Source organism: Planococcus citri, chromosome 3 (assembly GCF_950023065.1).
Source record: "Planococcus citri chromosome 3, ihPlaCitr1.1, whole genome shotgun sequence".
In the NCBI taxonomy this organism is placed as follows: Eukaryota; Metazoa; Arthropoda; class Insecta; order Hemiptera; family Pseudococcidae; genus Planococcus; species Planococcus citri.
In genome coordinates this window covers 12572035-12592298 of record NC_088679.1, presented here as the reverse complement: position 1 = coordinate 12592298, position 20264 = coordinate 12572035, and the positions used below count along the sequence as shown (strand labels likewise).

At 31.8% G+C, this 20264-nt stretch overlaps 1 protein-coding gene across 5 annotated transcripts in view; it reads right to left on the bottom strand.

The window, feature by feature from the left end:
• LOC135838371 (putative uncharacterized protein DDB_G0289263) overlaps positions 1–20264 on the bottom strand; it is a 360678-nt gene that overhangs the window by 70198 nt on the left and 270216 nt on the right. For all 5 annotated transcript variants that reach the window (XM_065353973.1, XM_065353971.1, XM_065353970.1 and 2 more), the window contains one exon: positions 10476–10743. In XM_065353973.1, coding sequence (XP_065210045.1) covers positions 10476–10743 — 268 coding nt within the window. The remainder of the gene's footprint in view (positions 1–10475; positions 10744–20264) is intronic.

Genomic DNA, 20264 nt, shown 5'->3' with positions numbered 1-20264 from the left:
CTCGGATTCGCTATTCTTCTACTCTAATTGAAGCATACGTTTCCAAAACGCACTAAGTCCATTTTCAAATATTCTGAGGTTGCAAGGCCATCTAGCATAAAGTTGCGACCCAAAATGGCTGATTTTTTGATATGTTGTGCCCAAAGGTCTTGGCTATAACATATCAAAAAATCAGCCAATTTGGGCCATTTTTACGTTTCCAAATTGTACTAAGTACTATGAATTTCTTATGAATATTTTTTTGGACTTAGTGCGTTTTGGAAACGTATGCTTCAATTGTTTGGGAAAGTTGAACTTATGACAAAATTAAATTTTGAGCTGCCGAAATTGATTACAACGTCTCCAAGAGTGATTTGAAATGCTGCAGAAAAGCCAACTCTTTTGCTATAGGCTCCAGATCGACTCAAAAGATGGTGACAATCAAATCATGGTGATGAAGGGGGGGGGGGGGGGGTCGTCGGCTGGCTTTATTATGTGAACCGATTTTCAGATTTTCATCTCTTCGGTTATTAATTCTTTTTGAAGAAAATTAACACACCAAAAGTATATTTTTACCATACTTTACTTTTCAAAACTTCTCCCAAAATCGAAAAATCAACTTCGAAAGCATAAAATTGTATTCTGAGGTTGGGGTGACATGATCTTTCAGTGAGCTAAATTTCAGCTGAATATGAATAGGAGTTTACGGGTTTGAAAGGATTTATTTGTTAGCTATCAGGATGGAGGGCGTCAATTTATGAACTTTTTTTTTTAATAAGGAGCAGCTACTTCTTTACCACAATTTTGATGGAGATCCAGTTCTCCCTTAAAAATTGAAGAAGTTCGACGAAATTTTCAAATCGTCATACGAAAAGTTAAACTGAAAATTGGATCGTAATATTTGAAAAAAAATTGTATTTGATGAGTCAAGAATAAGACACTTTGTAAGTTGAGGATTCTCCAAAATTGACTATGTGAATTTTCAAATCCAAATTGAAACAGTCATACACGAAAACTGACAATTAAATTGATGAAAAGTTGCCATAAAATTAAATCAGATAAATACTTTTTCAATTCATTTATTTTCCATTTTTTTTTTCTTCAAGGATATAAACAAAGAAAAAATATAATGCAAAAAAAGCAACGATTAATTTTTTTTTGTCAACTTCGACAACATTCAAGGAAAAATTCCCACATCACGACAAAATAAGAATGAAACAGGATCAAACGTAATGGGAAAGGGGTTGACTGGTTTGAAAAAATTTCATTATGGAATTTTGGGATATCGCTTGAAGTTTTAAAGCTTTTAAGTACGAGTTATTTTTCTATGAAAAATCATAATTTCCCAACAAAACAATTTTCTTTTTGCACAAATTTAAATTTGAATCCAAAATAGAAAATTTTCCAAATTTCAGAAATATTAAAATTTCATTGATGGCCAAAAATTCTACCCTTTCATTGAATTTTATCTGAATTTCAAAATTATATAATGAAATTTTTTAAAATCGGTATTTCCCGCGATATTATGACTAGGTTTCACTTCATTGCTTCTGTGTGGAAAAATGTTTCTGTTTGAGCTGTAGAAAAGTTTTTCTAATAAAAAGGTTGCGCTTTTTTTTGCACTAAATTCATCTTCTGCGGATGCCTTAAAAAAAATCAGAACAAAATAGGTAGACTAGATACTTCCATTAGAAACAAAAGCCGAATGTTGTTCACTCAGTCACTCTTGTATTTTAAATGTTAGGTAAGGTTTCTTTTTTTTGAAAATATTCTCAATTTTGAAGATATTTTGAATAACTGTCACCATTTTACTCATTTAAAGTACCTAATGTTTAATCAATTTTCACGTTATTTCTTACAGTTTTCATGCCAGTTTAACGAAGGTGTCTCTAGTTAGCTATCAGAGCTGAGTACGCTAATTTATGAATTATGACCAATTTTTTTTAAAGGAGCAGCTACTTCTTCCCCATAATTTTGAGGGAGATCTAATTCTCCCTTGAAAATTGAACAGGTTCGACAGATTTTTGAAATTGTCACGCAAGAAGTTGAACTGAAAAATTCGATTATGATGTTTGAAGGAAAAATTGTATTTGATGAGTGATAAATTAGGCACTTTGTAAGTTGAGGATTTCCCAAACTGACTGTGTGGATTTTCAAAGCCAAATTGAAACACTCAGACGAAATCTGAAAATTAATTCGATGAAAAGTTGACATGATGAAATTGAATCAGTTAAAAAATTTTTCAATTCGTTTCTTTTCCATTTTTTCTTCAAGGATCGACAAAGAAAAAAATTTAATGCAAAAAAAAACTTTTGTTTTTTTTTTTGTCAACTTTGACAACTTACAAGGAAAAATGTCCATATCTCGACAAAATAAGAATGAAACAGGGTCAAAAGTAATGGAGAGGGGGTCGTCGAATTTGAAAAAATTTCATTTCGGAATTTTTGGAGTTTTAGTTGAAGTTTAAAAACTTTTAGGTAGGAGTTATTTTCCTATGCAGAATCAAAATTTCCAAACAAAACAATTATTTTTTTGAAAGAACTTGTACGGAAAATTAAATTCTATTTTATAGAGCTGTAATATATTTTTGGAATTTGCAAATTTCTCAACTTTCAAATTGAAATGAGATGTCACCTAAAATCTCATCTTACCCCTTAATTCCAAAATAAAATTTCAAAATTAAAATTTTTTGCTCTCTTGCTTTTTGCACAAATTTAAATTTGAATCCAAAATGGAAATTTTTCCGAAATTTCAAAAATATTAAAATTTTATTGAAGCTTGAAAATTCTGCTTTTTCATTAAATTTTCTCTGAATTTCAAAATTCAAAAATGTTTTTTTTTTTTTAAATCGATAATTCTTGAAACATTATGACCAAGTTTCACTTTAATACTTCTGTAATGGGAACATTTTTCTTTTCGGGGCGTAGAAATTTTTTTTTTCTAAAAAAAATGTTACGTTTTTTCGCTTTAAATTTTTTCTTTGTGGGATCTTAAAAAAAATTAAGGAGAAAAAAATCTAAAAAATATTGGGGGTCAAAATCTAAATTTCGACCAAATTTCAGCTGTTCTCAAAAAACAATTTTCTAATTACGTAAATGGTTCAAAATCGTAATTTACGAAAATTACCAGGATATGATCTAAGTGATTTCGATTTAATTAACTCATTCTTGTATGTATTTAAATGATAGGTAAGGTTTCTTTTTTCTAAACATTTTCTCAATTTCAAAGATATTTTTAATAATAATTGGCATCATTTTACTCATTTAAAGTACCTACTAATGTTTCATCAATTTTCACGTTATTTCTTACAGTTTTCATGCCAGTTTAATAAATTATGTAACTGCTTTTACACCTTATTTCCAACATCCTGAATAAATGTTAGATAAGTTCAACCCGTTCTGAACCCTTTACCGGATTTTTGGATCACATTATTCTGGAAAAATTGTCACATAATGAGCTAAAATGAAATTCAGCTCTCATGTAAAGTCAAATTAACTGCTTTTCAATCGACTTAGGTACAGATTTTCGTGATCCGGCTTGTGAGCTCCCCCTAAATCGTATTTCAGAGACGTTTATTTTGCCCTATTTATAACAACAGATGATTTCAGTTTTAAAAAATCCGTCAAAAATTGAAAAATCAAATTCATCCTCTGAACTTTGGCCCGTTGCTGTATTTTTAGATGCTCCTTCGATCAGACATTTTTTAGATTGGAATACCTTCTTTGTCATCATAACCAAATCCCATCCAGTTCATTGGCACTAGCTTCAATACTTGATTCAAACCCCCAAATCAAAACGATAATTTCCAAACTCGTAAAAAAATTCCACGATAATTGCAATAATTCGAAAATCATTCAATCACCTTTAAATTCGCCTCCCCTTTCTTTCGCATTTCATTCCAACGTACCAATTATTTCTCAACACAATTTCACCTCCTCCTTCATCACCTTCACCTTCGCACACAGAGGACCAATTAAAAAACCCGTTTTCTTCTCACATAAAAAAAAATCCACGGAGGAACATCCCAATTAATATTTCACTTCGGCAGCTCCTTACACGAAGGGTAAAATTATTCCAGGGTGAAAAAAAAAATTCGCGCAATAATAACACATTACGATGAGGGAAAGCCCAAACTCCATCGCACGTTATCCCAGGCGCCGGAAAAAGGGGTCAAAAAAAAAAGAGAAGAAAATTAATAAGAAAAAAGAACCGTAGGGTTGAAAATTACAAGTTTTATACAAGTGTCGAACTTCGCCTCTTGCCGTTTTTTTTTCTTCTCTTCTCTATCTATCGGTTGAAAATAAAAGATGACAGATAATGATGCAACATTTCACGCTGTCTGCTCCCAATCCGAGCAAATCTTCGCTAGCATCCATCACCACCTCTAGTCGTCGTTTTCGTCAACCAAATGATTTAAAAGCTTTTTTATTCGCAATATGCCTAAAAAACGAAGTGGGCGTAAGATATTTTTATACTAAACTCGAAATTAACTTCGCATTGTTCGTCCTCTTATAATACGAACATTTTCACTCAGAATAGTACCCATCATCTTACTGAGCATCTCCGGTGTTCGCATTTTTGGGTGATTTTTTTTTTCACTTCTATGGAACCGAGCACGCGACACTCCTTTATTGTTGCTTACGATTCGTTCATCCTCCGGTCGCAGGAAACTCGATAAAAAAGTTTCCTCTTTTAAAAATCTTCGCTGCAAGACTCGTACTATACCTATTTCGACTTATTAAATTTTCTATACATTGGTGGCCCTGGCAGTGGGACGAGAAGTAATTCTTCTTTATATTATAAATACATCCTCTTCATCTTGCCCCCTCTCCTCCTGTTCACTAATCTTCTCGAACCTTTCCAAAGCACCCCCTTCTTAACTCATCTCTAATGTAGTACAATTGGCGTGCGAAAATTCCTATCTTTTTTATTCCTTTACATTTACGTAATTTACTCTGCCCCTCTGAGTTCCATCCCATGGTTCAAAAAAACACGCCGAATTACCAGTGTTTTTCCAATTCTCTCTCGCCATTTTCTCTCATTTGTTGCGAATAGAAAGAACTTCTTTTTTCGTTTAGTAGGTACTGTAGAGTTTACCAAATCTAATAAAAGTTCAAGAAGGTAATTACGTGTTTTTTTCCAGCGTGTTTTCTATACCCTGGTGCTCGTGCTCCTCCCCCCCCCCGCCTCCATATTGTTGAACGTTTCGCAGCATGCTTAGCTGGAAGAATCGACGAAAATTCAACAAATAAGCGACGGTAATTTCGAGAGTAAACTTTTTACTTTTTTCTAATTCTCCCCCTATTTACTCCTCATCGTTTTCATTTTGTATCTACCGTAGCTATTATTTTAACGACTAGTGACTTGAAAAAAATTTTGATACTACATAATTTGTTAACGAACGAAGAAATAAATACCAAAAAACCAAAAAATTGAGGAAGTAAGCTAAGATATTTACTCATATGTGTAGAATTTCTGTATAGAAATGATATCGGGATGAGGGATTCTTTTCAAAAATGATTACATGCAACTGGTTGGAAATGAATCACATTGAATCTCACCAGGGAAACGAATGAAAGGTGGTATGTAGATCGAAAAGCTAACCTACTGAAATGATTGAGTTATTTTTAGCTCAAATTGCAAATTGAAGAAAATACAAAAGGATTTTGAAAAAAAATATGGTATTCCTAAAACTTGACGAATAAAATGAATAATTTATGTTGAAAAGTAAATAAATTTTATTATGAACAACTTTTTGCCTAAGATTGAAATTCAACAAGTCATCACTGCTCAAAATTGATAAACTCCCAATCAAATAAATTGAAAATCTCACATGTTCAGGCGTCAAAAACTTCTCAAATTTTAATCCTAGGAAACAAGTTGTAATGATGAAATTAGCTCAGTTTTTGATGCAGAATTCATTTTTCTAATCAGTTTTCAAATCGTGAATATTTTTTTCCAAAATCTACTCCTTAGCCAAAAATTGGTTTGATCAACATTTTTTCAATTTTTGATTTTAATTTTCAAGTCAGGTAGCACGTTTAATGTTCATCTTGAGTTTTTTTTATTTTTTTTTATTTTTATTTTTCTGGTTAAAAAAAAAAATGAAAAACACAAAAAATGAGAAAAAAATCCAAATCGTTTAATTAGTGATCGGTGTCCAGCATTACTTTTTGGCAGCACCAATTGAGCTTCTGAAATGTCTCATTGATAATGATCGAGATGCTTTTGGTATCAATCTCAACCGAAGTTGATTTTTAGGAAATTCAGGAGTTGAAACTGGATCAATTAAATGCAATCTAAATGAGCAGGATAGTTGTTAGTTTCTAATTTGAAAAGTCAATTGGTTTGATTACCTTCGGTTGACAGGGTAGGTCATTTTTCATTTTTTTTTCAATTTTAAAGAGTTCAGCAAAAAATTATGAAAAAATGGCTTTAACAAGACGAAATAAAAATTTCAAATTTATAGGTCAATGTTTAACACTGTCAATGGGAGCTCGAAGTTTGAAAAATTTGAAACAAGGAAAAATGTTTCAATTTATTTTAGAATACCTAAATAAACCAAACATAATATTTCTTTAAAATTTCGACATATTCGAAAAAATTTTCAATTTATTAAACTTTCGGAGGATTCACCGAAGAGGTTATAGGCATTGATCTAAAAATTTGAAATTGTTGGGGTTATTTGGCCATAACGTTTTGCTAGGTTCCATCAAATTTCGAAGAAAAATCTCAATAAAAATAAAGAAATAGATTTTTAAATCCAATAGTTAAAGTTTTATGAAGATGAAACGTAAATAGTAAGTAATTATCGAAGTTTTTGATTTTTAGAAAATCGTTGCCAATTTAGACGTTGTTATTTTTAAAATGAAAATAATTTTTTTCTGAAGAGGACTACTTTCAAGGTAGAAATTGATTCCTTCCATGAGGAAAACATTGGGTCTCGTCAGATCAGGAAAATGACCATATCTGAGCAAATATTGTTCGATCAAACCGGAACAGGGTCAGCGCTGGACATTATCTGAATACGATTTGGTTTGACCAGATCCAATTCGGTAGACTTGGTCAAATCAGCATTTGCATCCCATCAAACCTGAACAGACCCAATCAAAAAATTCGACGTTGACTTCAGAAAACTCGAATTCAAAATTCCAGCTCATTTTAAGCCTATCAGAGATCTTGATTTGTTTAAAATTCTTTTCAACTATGTCAAAATTGATCACATGTGACTCAAAATTTGATTATCATAAACTTTTAAAATGCTCAATTCATCTTCAAGAATGATTAGTGACTTTCTAACATACGGTAGGTAAGTAAGTCTAAGTATTTATAATCTTGAAAGCACAACCATGTTTAGATTTTATGTCACCTCGATCAATTTTCGCAGCGATGGAAATCCCGTTAAAGGCTTCAAATGAACTCAAAATTATGAAATTTGATTTTAAGAAGTCGATATTCGAGGAGGTGAGGGAACAAATCTTCATTGATTTTTGTGGCAGAAATTCTGTTCTTAAAACGTCAAAATTTAATATAAAAAAATACAATTAGGTATTCAATTTTTGAAATTTTTTAAAAATCAGAAAAAAATACACTGCAGATAACTCATAATAATTTCTACATAATTACTATTTCTCCATTTCTTAAAAAAAAACAAAACCAGTAAGTTACCAAAAAATGTTTCAACTTATTTTCTACCCATTTGAGTGAACAAAAAAAGCACAGAAGAAAAACAAAATAAGTTAAGGGAGGTATCAAAACTGGCACAACGTTTTTTGAATCGGACAAAGTTAGATCGATAGATCATGCAAAAATGCACCAACCTCACAAGCCAAAATTTCAGGTGTTCAAATTCATTTTTCGATTTTTGGTGAATTTTTGAAAATCAAATTTGCACCAAAAATGGTAAAAAATCAAAATGTCATCAAATCATCTTGGAAAGCAGACATTTGATGCAGCTGCACCTAATTTTAGACTCACTGAATCGATTGGAAATAGTTTCAAATCGTTTTGAGCAGTTCTGTCTCCTTCAGCAGATTTTTGAAAATTGAAACTTCCACAAAAGCTTAACAAAGTCAACATTCTAAGGCAACTGGAGGTGATTTCAAGCCATTCTGGCGAAACCTCATGCACTAGACTCAGCATATTAAAATTATGGTATACATCTACAGTGAATTTTATCATTCTGACTTTAGGTACTTGGTAAAATTTTGTGGAAAATTTCACTTTCAAAATTCTGCTGGAAGCTGCAGAACTTCTCAAAATGATTTGAAACCTTTTCTAATCGATTTTTCGAGTCTGAAATATGAGATGTACCAAATTTCCGTTTCCTAAGTCAGTTTGGTGAAATTTTGATTTTTTCCTATTTTGAGACCAAATTTGATTTTCAAAACTGATAAATTCACTTTCACTTCTGAAATTTTTGCTAGTGATATATTTTTGCATGATCTTTCAATCAAGCTGCGTCTGATTAAAAATTTTTTCCGTCAGTTGGGATATTTCCTTGTGAAAATACAATTGGAATCGATTTCCAGATTTTTATAGATATTTGAAAGTGGAAGAAAACATGAGCAAAAAACAATAAAGAAATCGTCTAAAAAAACCACCAGTACGTCTACTCCAGCTCTTTTAATCAAAAGTGACCCTCCCCCCACCCAAAAAATGAAATCAAAGCTGCATATCAGCTGCAAACTTTTTTTTCAGAATTAATATTTCTATGATAGGATTGATGTAAGAAATGAACGAATTTCCGCACAAATAGCCTAAGTTTCCACCTAAATTATGAGTGTATTTTTTTTAAAAACTTACAGAAAGGAAGGAAGGCAAAAATGATGTTTTTTTTTCAAATTCAACGATGAAAATTTATTTTGAAAATATTAGGTATCATTTGTAGGTGTTTGTGCAATAAGACTATCTTTTTTATTCTTGCTCCCTTCTCAAATGAACGTTCGTAGATCGTTAATGTATTATACCCTATACACTGAGAAAAATGTATAGTATAAATTACAATAAATTTATAGTAAACGTGCTCCAGTATTGGAATTATAGTCAAAATTACTATAACTATAGTAAATGAAATACTATAATTATAATAAAAAATACTATAATATAGTAAATATTACCATACGTATAGTATTTCATTTACTATAGTTATAGTAATTTTGACTATAATGCCCAAACTGGAGCACGTTTACTATATATTATGATTATTTATACTATTCAAATTTTTCTCAGTGTACCTATATTGAAAATGCAGAACTGAGCAAGCAAGCCAAGATGTTCATTTCAGATCAATAAAATTGTTATTAATTATCAAACAAGAAAAAAAATTAATGTCTATCTCGAATTCAATGTATCCATGTTGTAGGGTGATGAAGAGTTTTATGGCTGAAAAACTCTCATTTCATATTTTTCTTTTTTTTCCCCGCTGAACACAGAGAACAAAGTGCTACTTTTCACCCTCGATTGAGAAAAAAAAACTTTTCGAACTTGCAGAAAAAATTATTCTTCACTCATAATTTTTTCTGAGTGTTTTTAAGTCATTCAGGGGAATCTTCGGCTGAACTGAAGTAAAACTCTGAGGCAAAAAAAATTAAAATCAACTCACTCCTGCAATTTACGATTTTCAGATTAGGTGAAAAATGGTCAAATTAAAAATCGAGATCCTCGAAATCTTTGCATCAGGAATTTGACCCAATTTCTATCAATTTTACAAATTTTTTTACAAAAATTGATTCTCTGAAACTTTAGAGTAAAGTGTGACAATGACCTTTTTCTAATCACCTAATCACGATAATAATGAGTAAGAATAGCCATAAAAATGTTCAAAATGACACAATTTTGTTTGACTATCTTCTAATTCAATTCAATACGTACATGGTATAGGTACGTAGAAAAGCACATGCATGCAGCTAACGTACAAATTGAAGGATAGTGAGAAAATTTACGTAGTAACACAAACAAGACTCAACCTATTGGCTCATAAAAGAATGATTAACGATGAAAGGTGTGATGGTTATCGAATGATCACAGGTCGTCCGAGTGACTCACACATGTGCGATTAAATTACGATTAAAAACCTACTTACTCTCGAGCAGAACCTTGATAATGAAGAAACTATAGTTACCTAGATGATCTAGTAACCGAGTAAGTAAGTAGCAAATAATTCACGGCAATAAAGTACATATTCAGAAATGATTTTTGAACATTGTAAGGCTCATTAAGTAAGTAATTGATCATCTTTCAATATGGTCTAATTTGATAATGAAAAAATGCACTTTTCAATGCATCATTCATCTTACCCCCTTCGATCAAAAATGCACTTACTAATGCATTTCGAAGTCATATTCCAACAACTACTGTACAATTCGTACAAGTCGCCATTCACCAATCACCTTTCAATACAGTTTAACCAAACCTAGCCTAATATAACTTATGTACTTTAAAAATAGCCTACCTACGATTTAATAAAACGCCACCATCGCGACGCTCTAGCTTACCTGTATGAAGACGAGTATGCTGCTGAACGTGACTAAGCTGCTTGAATCGTCTCTCACAATAGGAACATTTATATGGTTTTTCGCCGGTATGCACTCGGATATGTTGAACAAGCTGATGATTCGAACTGAAAGATTTCAAGCATTGTTGGCACTGGTGTGGCTTACTAATTTCTAAACCGCCGCTACTGCTGAAAGAACTGCTACCCACGCTAGCTGCGCCTCCTCCACGTTGTTGCAGCTGCATTTGCATAGATTTGTGCATAAAAATCTGTAACACAAACCCGACGTCCAGTTCAAGGTTACGCAATCGAGTAAAAAACATTACAAAGTACATTCGATTCAAAGAAGCCACCACTCCGAGAGGAGTACACCTAATGTGAAAAAAAAAGTTCAACGGAAAACGTCGTCCGGTGGCTTTTTTTTCTTTCTTTCTTAATGTCGACATTAGCAGCAACACGGAGCAATCGTGGGTTGATTTTGCACCCTGGCCTCAGCCCCTGCCCAGTTGTCCGGATTATTTTTTATTTATACGCCGCGTAAAGGTGTACTCGTTCATCATTCTATGTAGCAGAAGGTAAGTATATCTTTTCGCGAGCAACAGTTGAATTATGCATGCGTCTCGTACTTAGAGACTTACTATATGACTCGTACCTACGTATAATTTCTTCGTGAATGTGTGATACAGAGTGTCGAGAGTCCAGATGTACAATTTTGTGAGTGTATAAGACTCACTCTCTATGTATCTATGTTTCTCCTATATTTGTTCAATTTTTTCACAAATTTAAAATGTGGAGCAAACGAAGAGAAAAAAAGACAAATGCATTGGACATAATTTTATAAAAAGTAGGTATACTTATTAAAAAAACGACCATTTCCTGCTCGCTGGAGTATTTATCATTAATCGAGTGATTTTTATGTAAGTAGTATAATATTTTTCAGCTAGCTTGATGGTCCAGATCAATGAGAAACTTCTAGACTATCAGATTTTGATCTGTCAAGTCAAGTCAAGCAATTTAATGAAATCCACTTGTTAAACGTTTAGGAACACGATAATACGATAGTGTGAGGAGGAGGGGGGGGGGTAATACTTCATGGAAATTAAATGATCGCAAAGATTTGATTTTCACTCACAAGGAAATTGTTTGCATCATTTTTCATCAATACTAATATTACAGTGAGGTGAATTATAAAAGCATAATGGATTTTGAACAAATTCAAGATGGAATTAAACCAAAGTTTCAGTCTGAAAACATCCTGTAAACTACAAAATTGGGTATTTGTAGCTCAAAAAAGAGTACACTTGTGGATTGTTGAAATGAAATCGTTTTTTCCAACCAAAAATAATGTGGTTTTATTGAAAACTTGATTCTTCATAAGAACCATTTTTGGAAAGACGCACACACAAGGCTTGAGTGGTGCTATTTGAGTTTTATACATTTTTATCGGATCTCTCACTTTTCATTGGATGCAAAATGTGAAATGAATACAAAAATAAATTGTGATAATTCTCTTTTTTTATGAGTACTCTCCACCCCTTATAATTCCTTTTAAGAGGTAAGTACAAAGTTTTCAACTTTCAATTTTTTTTTCTCAATTGGAAAAAAATTAAAAATCTTATAAAATTGATTTATTACAAACATTTTTTTCTTTTAATTCATAATTTCATATTCATAAAAAATGAGCGATTGGGTTGAAATTACCTCATCAAACTAGGTATGGTTCCCGCATTACAAAAGCAAATTTTCGTTTAAATTTGAGTGAGTAAGTAATTGACACCATTTATTTATGACAAAATTTCTCAATCGTTTGGCTTATTTTGAGCTGGGAAGAAAGGCATCTGAAGAAGATTGCTTCTTCAAAACACTTCAAAAGTACCTATGAAAATGAGGTAAAAGAGAAGTAAAACTTCATCATCCATAAGTTACATACTTCGCAATGAGTTTTGAAACCGTCACATCGAGGCCCAAAATGGGCCCACAAAGAATATTAAAATTTTCATTACTTATAAATCAGAAGGAGTAAGACTTCGTTGAGCGGATTTTTTTCTGAAATTGAGGTTTACTCACAATTTCAAAATTTCATTTTGGAATTAGACAAAATGCTCAAAAATATATCATTTTGAGCACTTTCTTGAAAACACTACCTCGTAAAAAAATAGATTTAATCGATTACAAAATCAAAAATAAATGATCTGCCAGAAGGCAGAATAAAAAAACACTTGGCAAAATAGTACATATCACGAAGTGTCACAACCGAATTCCGAGAACGAGCATACGAATGGTATTTTTCAAACCACAGTGAAACTTACACCTGTCTCTTCATTCCCAAAACCCCTTTTCTCCCACTTTTCTCTTCGACTGTTGGAATTTTTAAAAACAATTGTTCTCCAATTTTGGAAACATTCGCAGATTTTACTGTTTGTTTGGCCAATTTTGAAAACAATTTCAGGGGTGGAAGGAAGAACCAGGAAGGGAGTGGAAGGGGGTCTTGTAGCAAATATTTTTTTTTTTTGAATTTGAACAAAAAGTATGAGTTTAACAATAGTTCCAAAAATATGATTTTTGGCAAACTCTACTTCTTTTCAAATTAATTTACCCACTTGGAAAATTTTTTATAGAGTCTCCAGAATCAAAATCTGAGCAAATCTATTGCACTCGAATAAAATCGAGCATTTCGAAGATTACATTCACGCGTTTGTTTTCAGAATTCGGTCGCGACAACATTTATAAATGCCCTTTTCCAAAGTAGGTATTACTTCAACCTATCGGCCCCGCTCTGTTTACAAAAATTTAAATTTCTCGATGATTTTTGAAAATCGACCAAATTTTTATACACAGGAGAAGTTAAAAAGAGAGCATGAGCTTTTTGCTGATTGCCAGATGGTTTTTGCTCAGCTTATAGATTTTTGTTGACATGTTTTTTTTTCAAATTTTCTGCTAGTTTTACAAATTTAGCTAAATAAGAAAATCATTAAGTAGGCATGATTTTTTAATTATTTCTCATTCCTTGATTTGGCATACAATAAAACGAAGCTGCGAAAAAAAAAAATCGAAAATAGAAATAGGTACGTAAGAATGTGAAAAAATATAAGACAAAAATCACAATCGCAAATCACAGTTTATAATTCGAAAACTACCGAAAGAAATTTACAAGGCTTGAGCTTCGTAAGTTGACAGAAGGGCCGGGGGGGGGGGTCCCTCTGAAAATGTCAGCACAATAATGTCCCTCTGAAAATGTCAGCACAATAATATAAAGTGTGTTCTGGAAATCGTTGGCCAAAATCCAATTATATATAGTACTCGAAGAGGCGAACAAAACACGTTATTATGACTAGTTGCCTATCTTGTGAATTGAAAGAGGAGCTACGTTCTTCACAAAACTCAAAATTTAGTTAATTTTGAAAAAATCGACAAGAATAAGAAAATATTAGAATCATTTAAATTTGTGCCCATAACCCATATTCCTCGTACTTGAGTCAATGAACAATGAAATGTTATTATGAAAAATTGCCTACCTTCGAATTTGGGAACAAACTTGATTCAAAATGTCCAAATTAGGGATGCTTTAAAATTAGACGATTTCGAATTTTCAAACTGTGTTTGCTCCTTCAATTTTGAAGATGGGCAATTTGTCATAATAAGATTTTTTGTTCGTCTATTTGAGCGCTATGAGTTATTGAAGGCGTTTCAATTGCCTATGCAAACGTTTTCATACCCTATCTGTGAATTATTGAAGAAGTTACACTTTTCGTAGGCCAAAATTCACCTATTTACCAATTTTGAATAATTCGAGAAAAATGAAAACATGTTTGGATCATTACTTGACTTCACCAACTCTTTAATAGTTTACATACTCGTATTTGAGTAGACGAACAAAAAAAATTATCAAGCATGACAAATTGCCTATCTTCAATATTGAAGGAGCAAACACAATTTTAAAATTTTCAAAATCTAGGGCACAACAAATTTGGAAATATTGAATCAAGTTTGCTCCTTCAATTTTGAATATAGACAATTTGTCACTGCAACATTTTTTGTTCATCCAATCGAGTTTTATGGGTTATGGGCATCATTTAAACGATTCAAACATTTTCTTATTTTTGATGATTCTTTTTTAAAATTAATAAATTTTAAATTTTGCGAAGCACTTGGCTCCTTCAATTCGCAAGATAGGCAACCAGTCATAATAACATTTTTTAATCGTCTCCTCGAGTACTATCTACCGCTGAATTTTAGCAGCCGATTTCCGGAACACCCTGTATGAGTTAGCTAGTTGAAAAAAAAATCTCAGTTGAGGGTAGATTTAGAAAAACAGGTAATCTTTCTGAAAGCGAAATCATTCGTAGAGATTCAGCCAATAAAATCGGCACAAAAATGGATACCAAATTCACTGGTAAATTTCATTTTTCAAATTTTGTTTGTAATTTATAAAAAAAATATTTAGGCTATGAAGGTATACCTTTTAAACCTGAAAATTTTCATTATAATTTGATTGCATTTTCCACAATTTGATTAAAATCCAATACAAAAACTGTTCAGATCAAATCACACATAATTCCATTAATCTGACCACTGCAACTCGTGAGAGTCCGTTTGAGCGCAGTGAATTTAGGTAGGCTTTCTTTGCACACCTCGTAGAACACCATCTACATATAGATAGGCAGGGCACCTACTCTAGGACTACAGCTTCATTGAAAAACTGTTCACTGATTGGCTGCTTCAACGAAATTAAAAATGAAAATTGAAAAAACAAGTTGCAATGTGAAACCTTTGAAGGCCACTTTGCACCCTGAATTACACCAAATTTACGAAGCTGGGTTGCTTCGAGTTGGAAGTATGCCCTCCCCCCCCTATAGATAAAAACAAATGAAGAACTCGAGGTCATTTCTAAAAAAAAGGTAATTATTTGCATTTTGTGTCCCCCCCTCCCAAAATGATCTCAAATCCAGTTTTGGTTGCGCCAGAGAAGGCGCAGAAACTTGAAATGCATCTTCTCATAGGAGAGGGGGGATTAACACAAAAAATGTACCATATAAATTGCAAAGAATAATTCCTTTTTTTTGAATGACCCTACTTTGGAAACCCATGGCTCATTTTGGTTCAAACCTATGCGGTCTTAAATGATTAATGTGACACTCTCAATTTAAATTAGGTAATACCTCGAAAGTTATCTCGAAAAAATTTGCAACAGGAATAACGAAGAACGAGAATCTTTATCTTCCCATTAAAATTGAAAATTTACAAAATCAATCAAAAAAATTTCGAAATTCTCGAAGAAGAATGTTCAGATCAACAAATCACTGCAATTCCAGGCTTACAAAGATTTGGATCTCTTCTTTTGCATGTTTTTCAAGAATATCGGCTGTCTAATAGGTTGGCAAAGTTTGAGAGGTGAACATGAAGCTGTAAAATACAAAACCTCAAGTAACACTGAAATTTCATTTTTTGTAATTTTTTTAAATGCGTGCTTCGTTTAGTCGCCTATCCAATACCACCCCCCCCCAACCTTCTCATGACTGAATTCTGAGAGATGGTAAAGGTAAATATTTTTTGAGTGTGATATTATCTCAATCTTAATCCGAAAACAAAGCTAAAAACATAAGAATCTAATATAATGGATTTTTCCACCTTCGAATTTTGTAAAAAAAAAAAAAATGAAAATAAAAATTTACTGATTACTTAGCTCGATAAATTTTTTTTTCGTCATTTTTCAATTTTCCACGATATTTTTATGTATTATACATTTAACACCAACTATTTTCCGCGATTTTCTCTGGATTATTCAATTATAACACCAATAATCTCAAGTGTAAGTAGATACTTCAGAATTCCGCACTCCTCCATGTTTTTCATTCCAGCGTGATTTTTTCTTCTCAAAGTCTCCTTTACGAAGCTATTGAATATGTACATATCTGTGAGAAATTTAGCCAAAAATGTTGTAATCCCCATAATTAAACGTCTACAGAAAGAACGTTTTCAGATTTGAGCTTTGTAAAATGGAAGACCAAGAGGATCCCTTCAACTTTTAGCACTATAGATGAGTACTTATTGATTATTCAAAAAATTCCAGTTAGGCTCAAATTGAAAAAAAATTACCAGATCTGATTTTAAATCTTTAAAATCCTGATGTAATTTGATTAAATTTCACACAATTCGATCAAATTCAATCTAGAAATTGTCTTTCTAAAAAACACAACAATTTTTAATACAGGAATGGTAAATAAGTACAGGTATTCGAACTAATGAATATGAATAAATTATCAAAATTCGATCCCATAAGTGAAACTTGATATGAAATTTCCAACAATAAATACCATACAAGTAACTTTTTATATGAACTTTTCTGCATTTAGAGAAACGAATTCCAGGAAATGAAAATTCTCAGCAATTAACGAAGATTATCGTAAACGTAAATTCTTAAATATAGGTATTATAAAATTAATATCGTCAATACGCACGACATAGCATCGTATTTTATCAACTTTTTCTATAATTTCTTTTCCTTCCTTCTGTCAATTTTCTCATTCTAATATCCCCTTCTAATATACATTAACTCAACGTAGGGACATGTTAGATAATATTCTTTCACTTTATCAACAGATCCATTCTAACTATAAGTACCTCTATAATATAAAAATACCCTATCGAATTCGAGTAAAAGAGCCACTCAATTCCAAGAAAATATACCCAATCGTCGATTAGCTGTATACAAATAGTATTAACCACCGTAAAAATGTCACTTAATCGATAAATCATCCGACACCTAAGGGTTAAAAACGATTCTATAATAATACCTTATCGTACACACGCGTGTTTCTTTTAATCCAATCCAACCAACAACGTATAAGGGAATATCGCAGGTATATAAAAAATTAATTAAAAATCTCCTCCCAAGACCCTTACATCGCATTAAAAAAAAAAAACTCCTCAGTCCTTGCGGAAAACATAACATACGACATAAAAAAAAATCCCCAAGAACACAAAAACGAATGTAAGTATAACTCTGGTGAAAGAAAAAAAAAACTCATTGCAACCACTTGAGACATATCCCTTTACGTGCGTATTGAATTTTTAATTCAACCAAGGTACTAAAATAGTATAAAGAAGCTGACAAAAAAATATTACAAAAAAACGCATTAATAACTTTGTTTGTAGGAAAGGAGCAGGGTAGGGGGATCGCGTTTAATTTATTATCACGCCCAAATATACGAGTAAGTATATACGAGCAGACAAACATAAAAAGTCGAGCAAAAAATGATATAAAAAATTAGATAATCCCGCCACGACGACGATTTCGTGCTACCTCTCATTTACACCACTGCTGATGTTACAAAGAATAACAACCCTTGTAATTTATTTCCACTTGTTTCGGTCTCTTTGCTATGCAACCCTTTCGTTCGTTCGTTCCTTTTATTTTTTCTAAAGTGCTTTTAATTTTTTTTCTCTTCAGTAGGTTATACGAGTATCTTTATAGAATTAATCACAGGTATAATCTACAATGTGAAAAAATCGCCTTTTATAAAGAAATTGATTTTAGATTTTTTTGGTGATTTTAAGCCATCAAAAAATAAGCAATCGTTATTGACACAACCCTTTGGTTATTTAGTAAAACTAGCCCTTAAGATATACAACCCTTCTTTTTCCTTATTCTTTTTCACCAGACAGTAAGTTTTTTAAAAGAGAGAAAAAAAAACCTAAACCCATCATCGTTACAGATTCCAGGGCGATTAAATGATTCACACTTTAAAAACTTTAAAAGCGGAAGGGTTAAAACAAAAAATGTGTTTTGAAAACCGTAAATAATGTCTTAATGGTTGAGAAAAAGCAAAAAAAAAAAAAAAACATAACGTGGAATCTCTCTTGATTTGGAATCTTAAAAGCTTTTGAATAGGCGATTTATTATTTCGACAAATCTGATTTAATGTCCGTTTCAATTTCTGCAAAGAGACTTTTTATTTAAACCCTTTTTTTCTCTCGACTCGTTTCGGTTTCGAAAACTGCTAAAAGGAGGAAAAAAATATCGAGATAGAAATTAAAATTTGTACTCACGTAACATTTAAACCGTCGTAGTAATAACTTTTGTTTTTACACTTTGAAAAAATTCATCTGATCGTAAACGAAAAAAAAAAAAAAAGTCAACACGAATTGGTGAGAATCGAGGAGAAAAAAAACCACCGAAGACTGGTGGCGTGGCACTGGCGTTTCTTTATCCACATCTCGGGCGTAATTTCGATAAAAAGCGAGCAGAAAAAATAACACAGCTCGATGGTATAGGTCGAAAAGAAAATTAGTATCGGTAATTTCCTGCGTATAGATCACATGGAGGGAGTCGAAGGCAGCAAATAGAAATACAGCAATTTAAATAATAGTCTGGCGAGCATCCTTTATTTGTTCTTTAAAACGTATCATTTGTGCAACCAAGTGAAAAGAGGTTATCCCATAAACGGAAACCGCGGTTTTGCTAAATAACAACTCGTATATACATATGATATGTGTTTTTCTCTGTCATGTGTGCATGGTCTGCAGAAGTCTATAGCAGGCGTATATTATGACAAAATGAAGAATTTCCAAGTACCTGCCTACATAAAGTGATATTTTACCCCATATCTCATGATATAAGGCGTTTTCCGAAATATTATACAGGGTGTCCCAAACCATATGCGAAGTTTGAAAAAAATAAATTGATCCATTGAATTGGGTTTTCCAATTTCAGCTCAAGTGATATTTCACCCCCAATTTTATGGTATAAGTAAGGAGTTTTTTCGTTTTTTGAAATATTATACAGGGGGTCCCATACCTATTTGTATGTAAAGTTTGAAAAAAAATAAATTGATCAATTGAACTGAGTTTTCCAATTTCTGCTCAGAATGGCTTCTTTTCATGTTTTTTACAGGACTCTTTTGTTTTTCTTCAAAATATCCAAGTACATTTTTTATTTTGAAAAATTTTTTTTATCAACATTTTCACAACAAAAAATTATTGTTGAAAAAAAAAACCAAGAGCCTCATAAAAAAATTGAAGAGAAATCAAGTTGCAATCAATTTTTTTTCGAAAATTTAAGCAATCTACCAAAAAAAAAAAAAAAAAATGCAGAAAAACAAAATTGTGGGAAATGAAATTTTTCATCTTTCAAGGTGTATTCATTTTTTCTTCAGATGGCTTTGTTTTCTGAGATACCTATTTAAGGCTTTGAAAAAAGGCACGTCAATGGAAAAAAGTAAAAAGTAAGTAAAAACTTGAGTTTTTCAAGATTAATCACAAGAAACCCCTGTTTTTGAGAAAACTGAGTGTCTTAAATTTTTTTTAAAAAAACAAGCACAAAATATCCAAAATTAATTTTTTTTACAAGATGCTCTGTTTTTGAGATGTTTTTAGCAAAAGTTGGAAAGTTCCGTTGAACATGATAATTAGTAGATAAATTATGAAAAAAAGTTCATCTCTTTTTCATGAAAAAAATCAAATTTTCTGAAGAAACGAAGAATTTTATCAGAAAATTAAGAGAAATACATACATTGTAGAAAATAAAATTTTCCATCATTCAAGTTCAATCACGTTTTTCTCTAGGAGTCTTTGTTTCTGAGATATTTTAGGCAAAAGTTGTAAGTTGCAATTTGAGAAAATTTTCATAGGGATCTTATGTTTTTTCAGGTTCATCTAAAAAAAAAATTATTTTTGGAAAAAAACTGAGGGTCCTACGAAAAAATGAACACATTTTGGAAGATGAAACTTTCCACCTTTTTCAGATACTTAGGTATACAGTTTATTTTGCCTCCAGCTGATGATTTGTTTC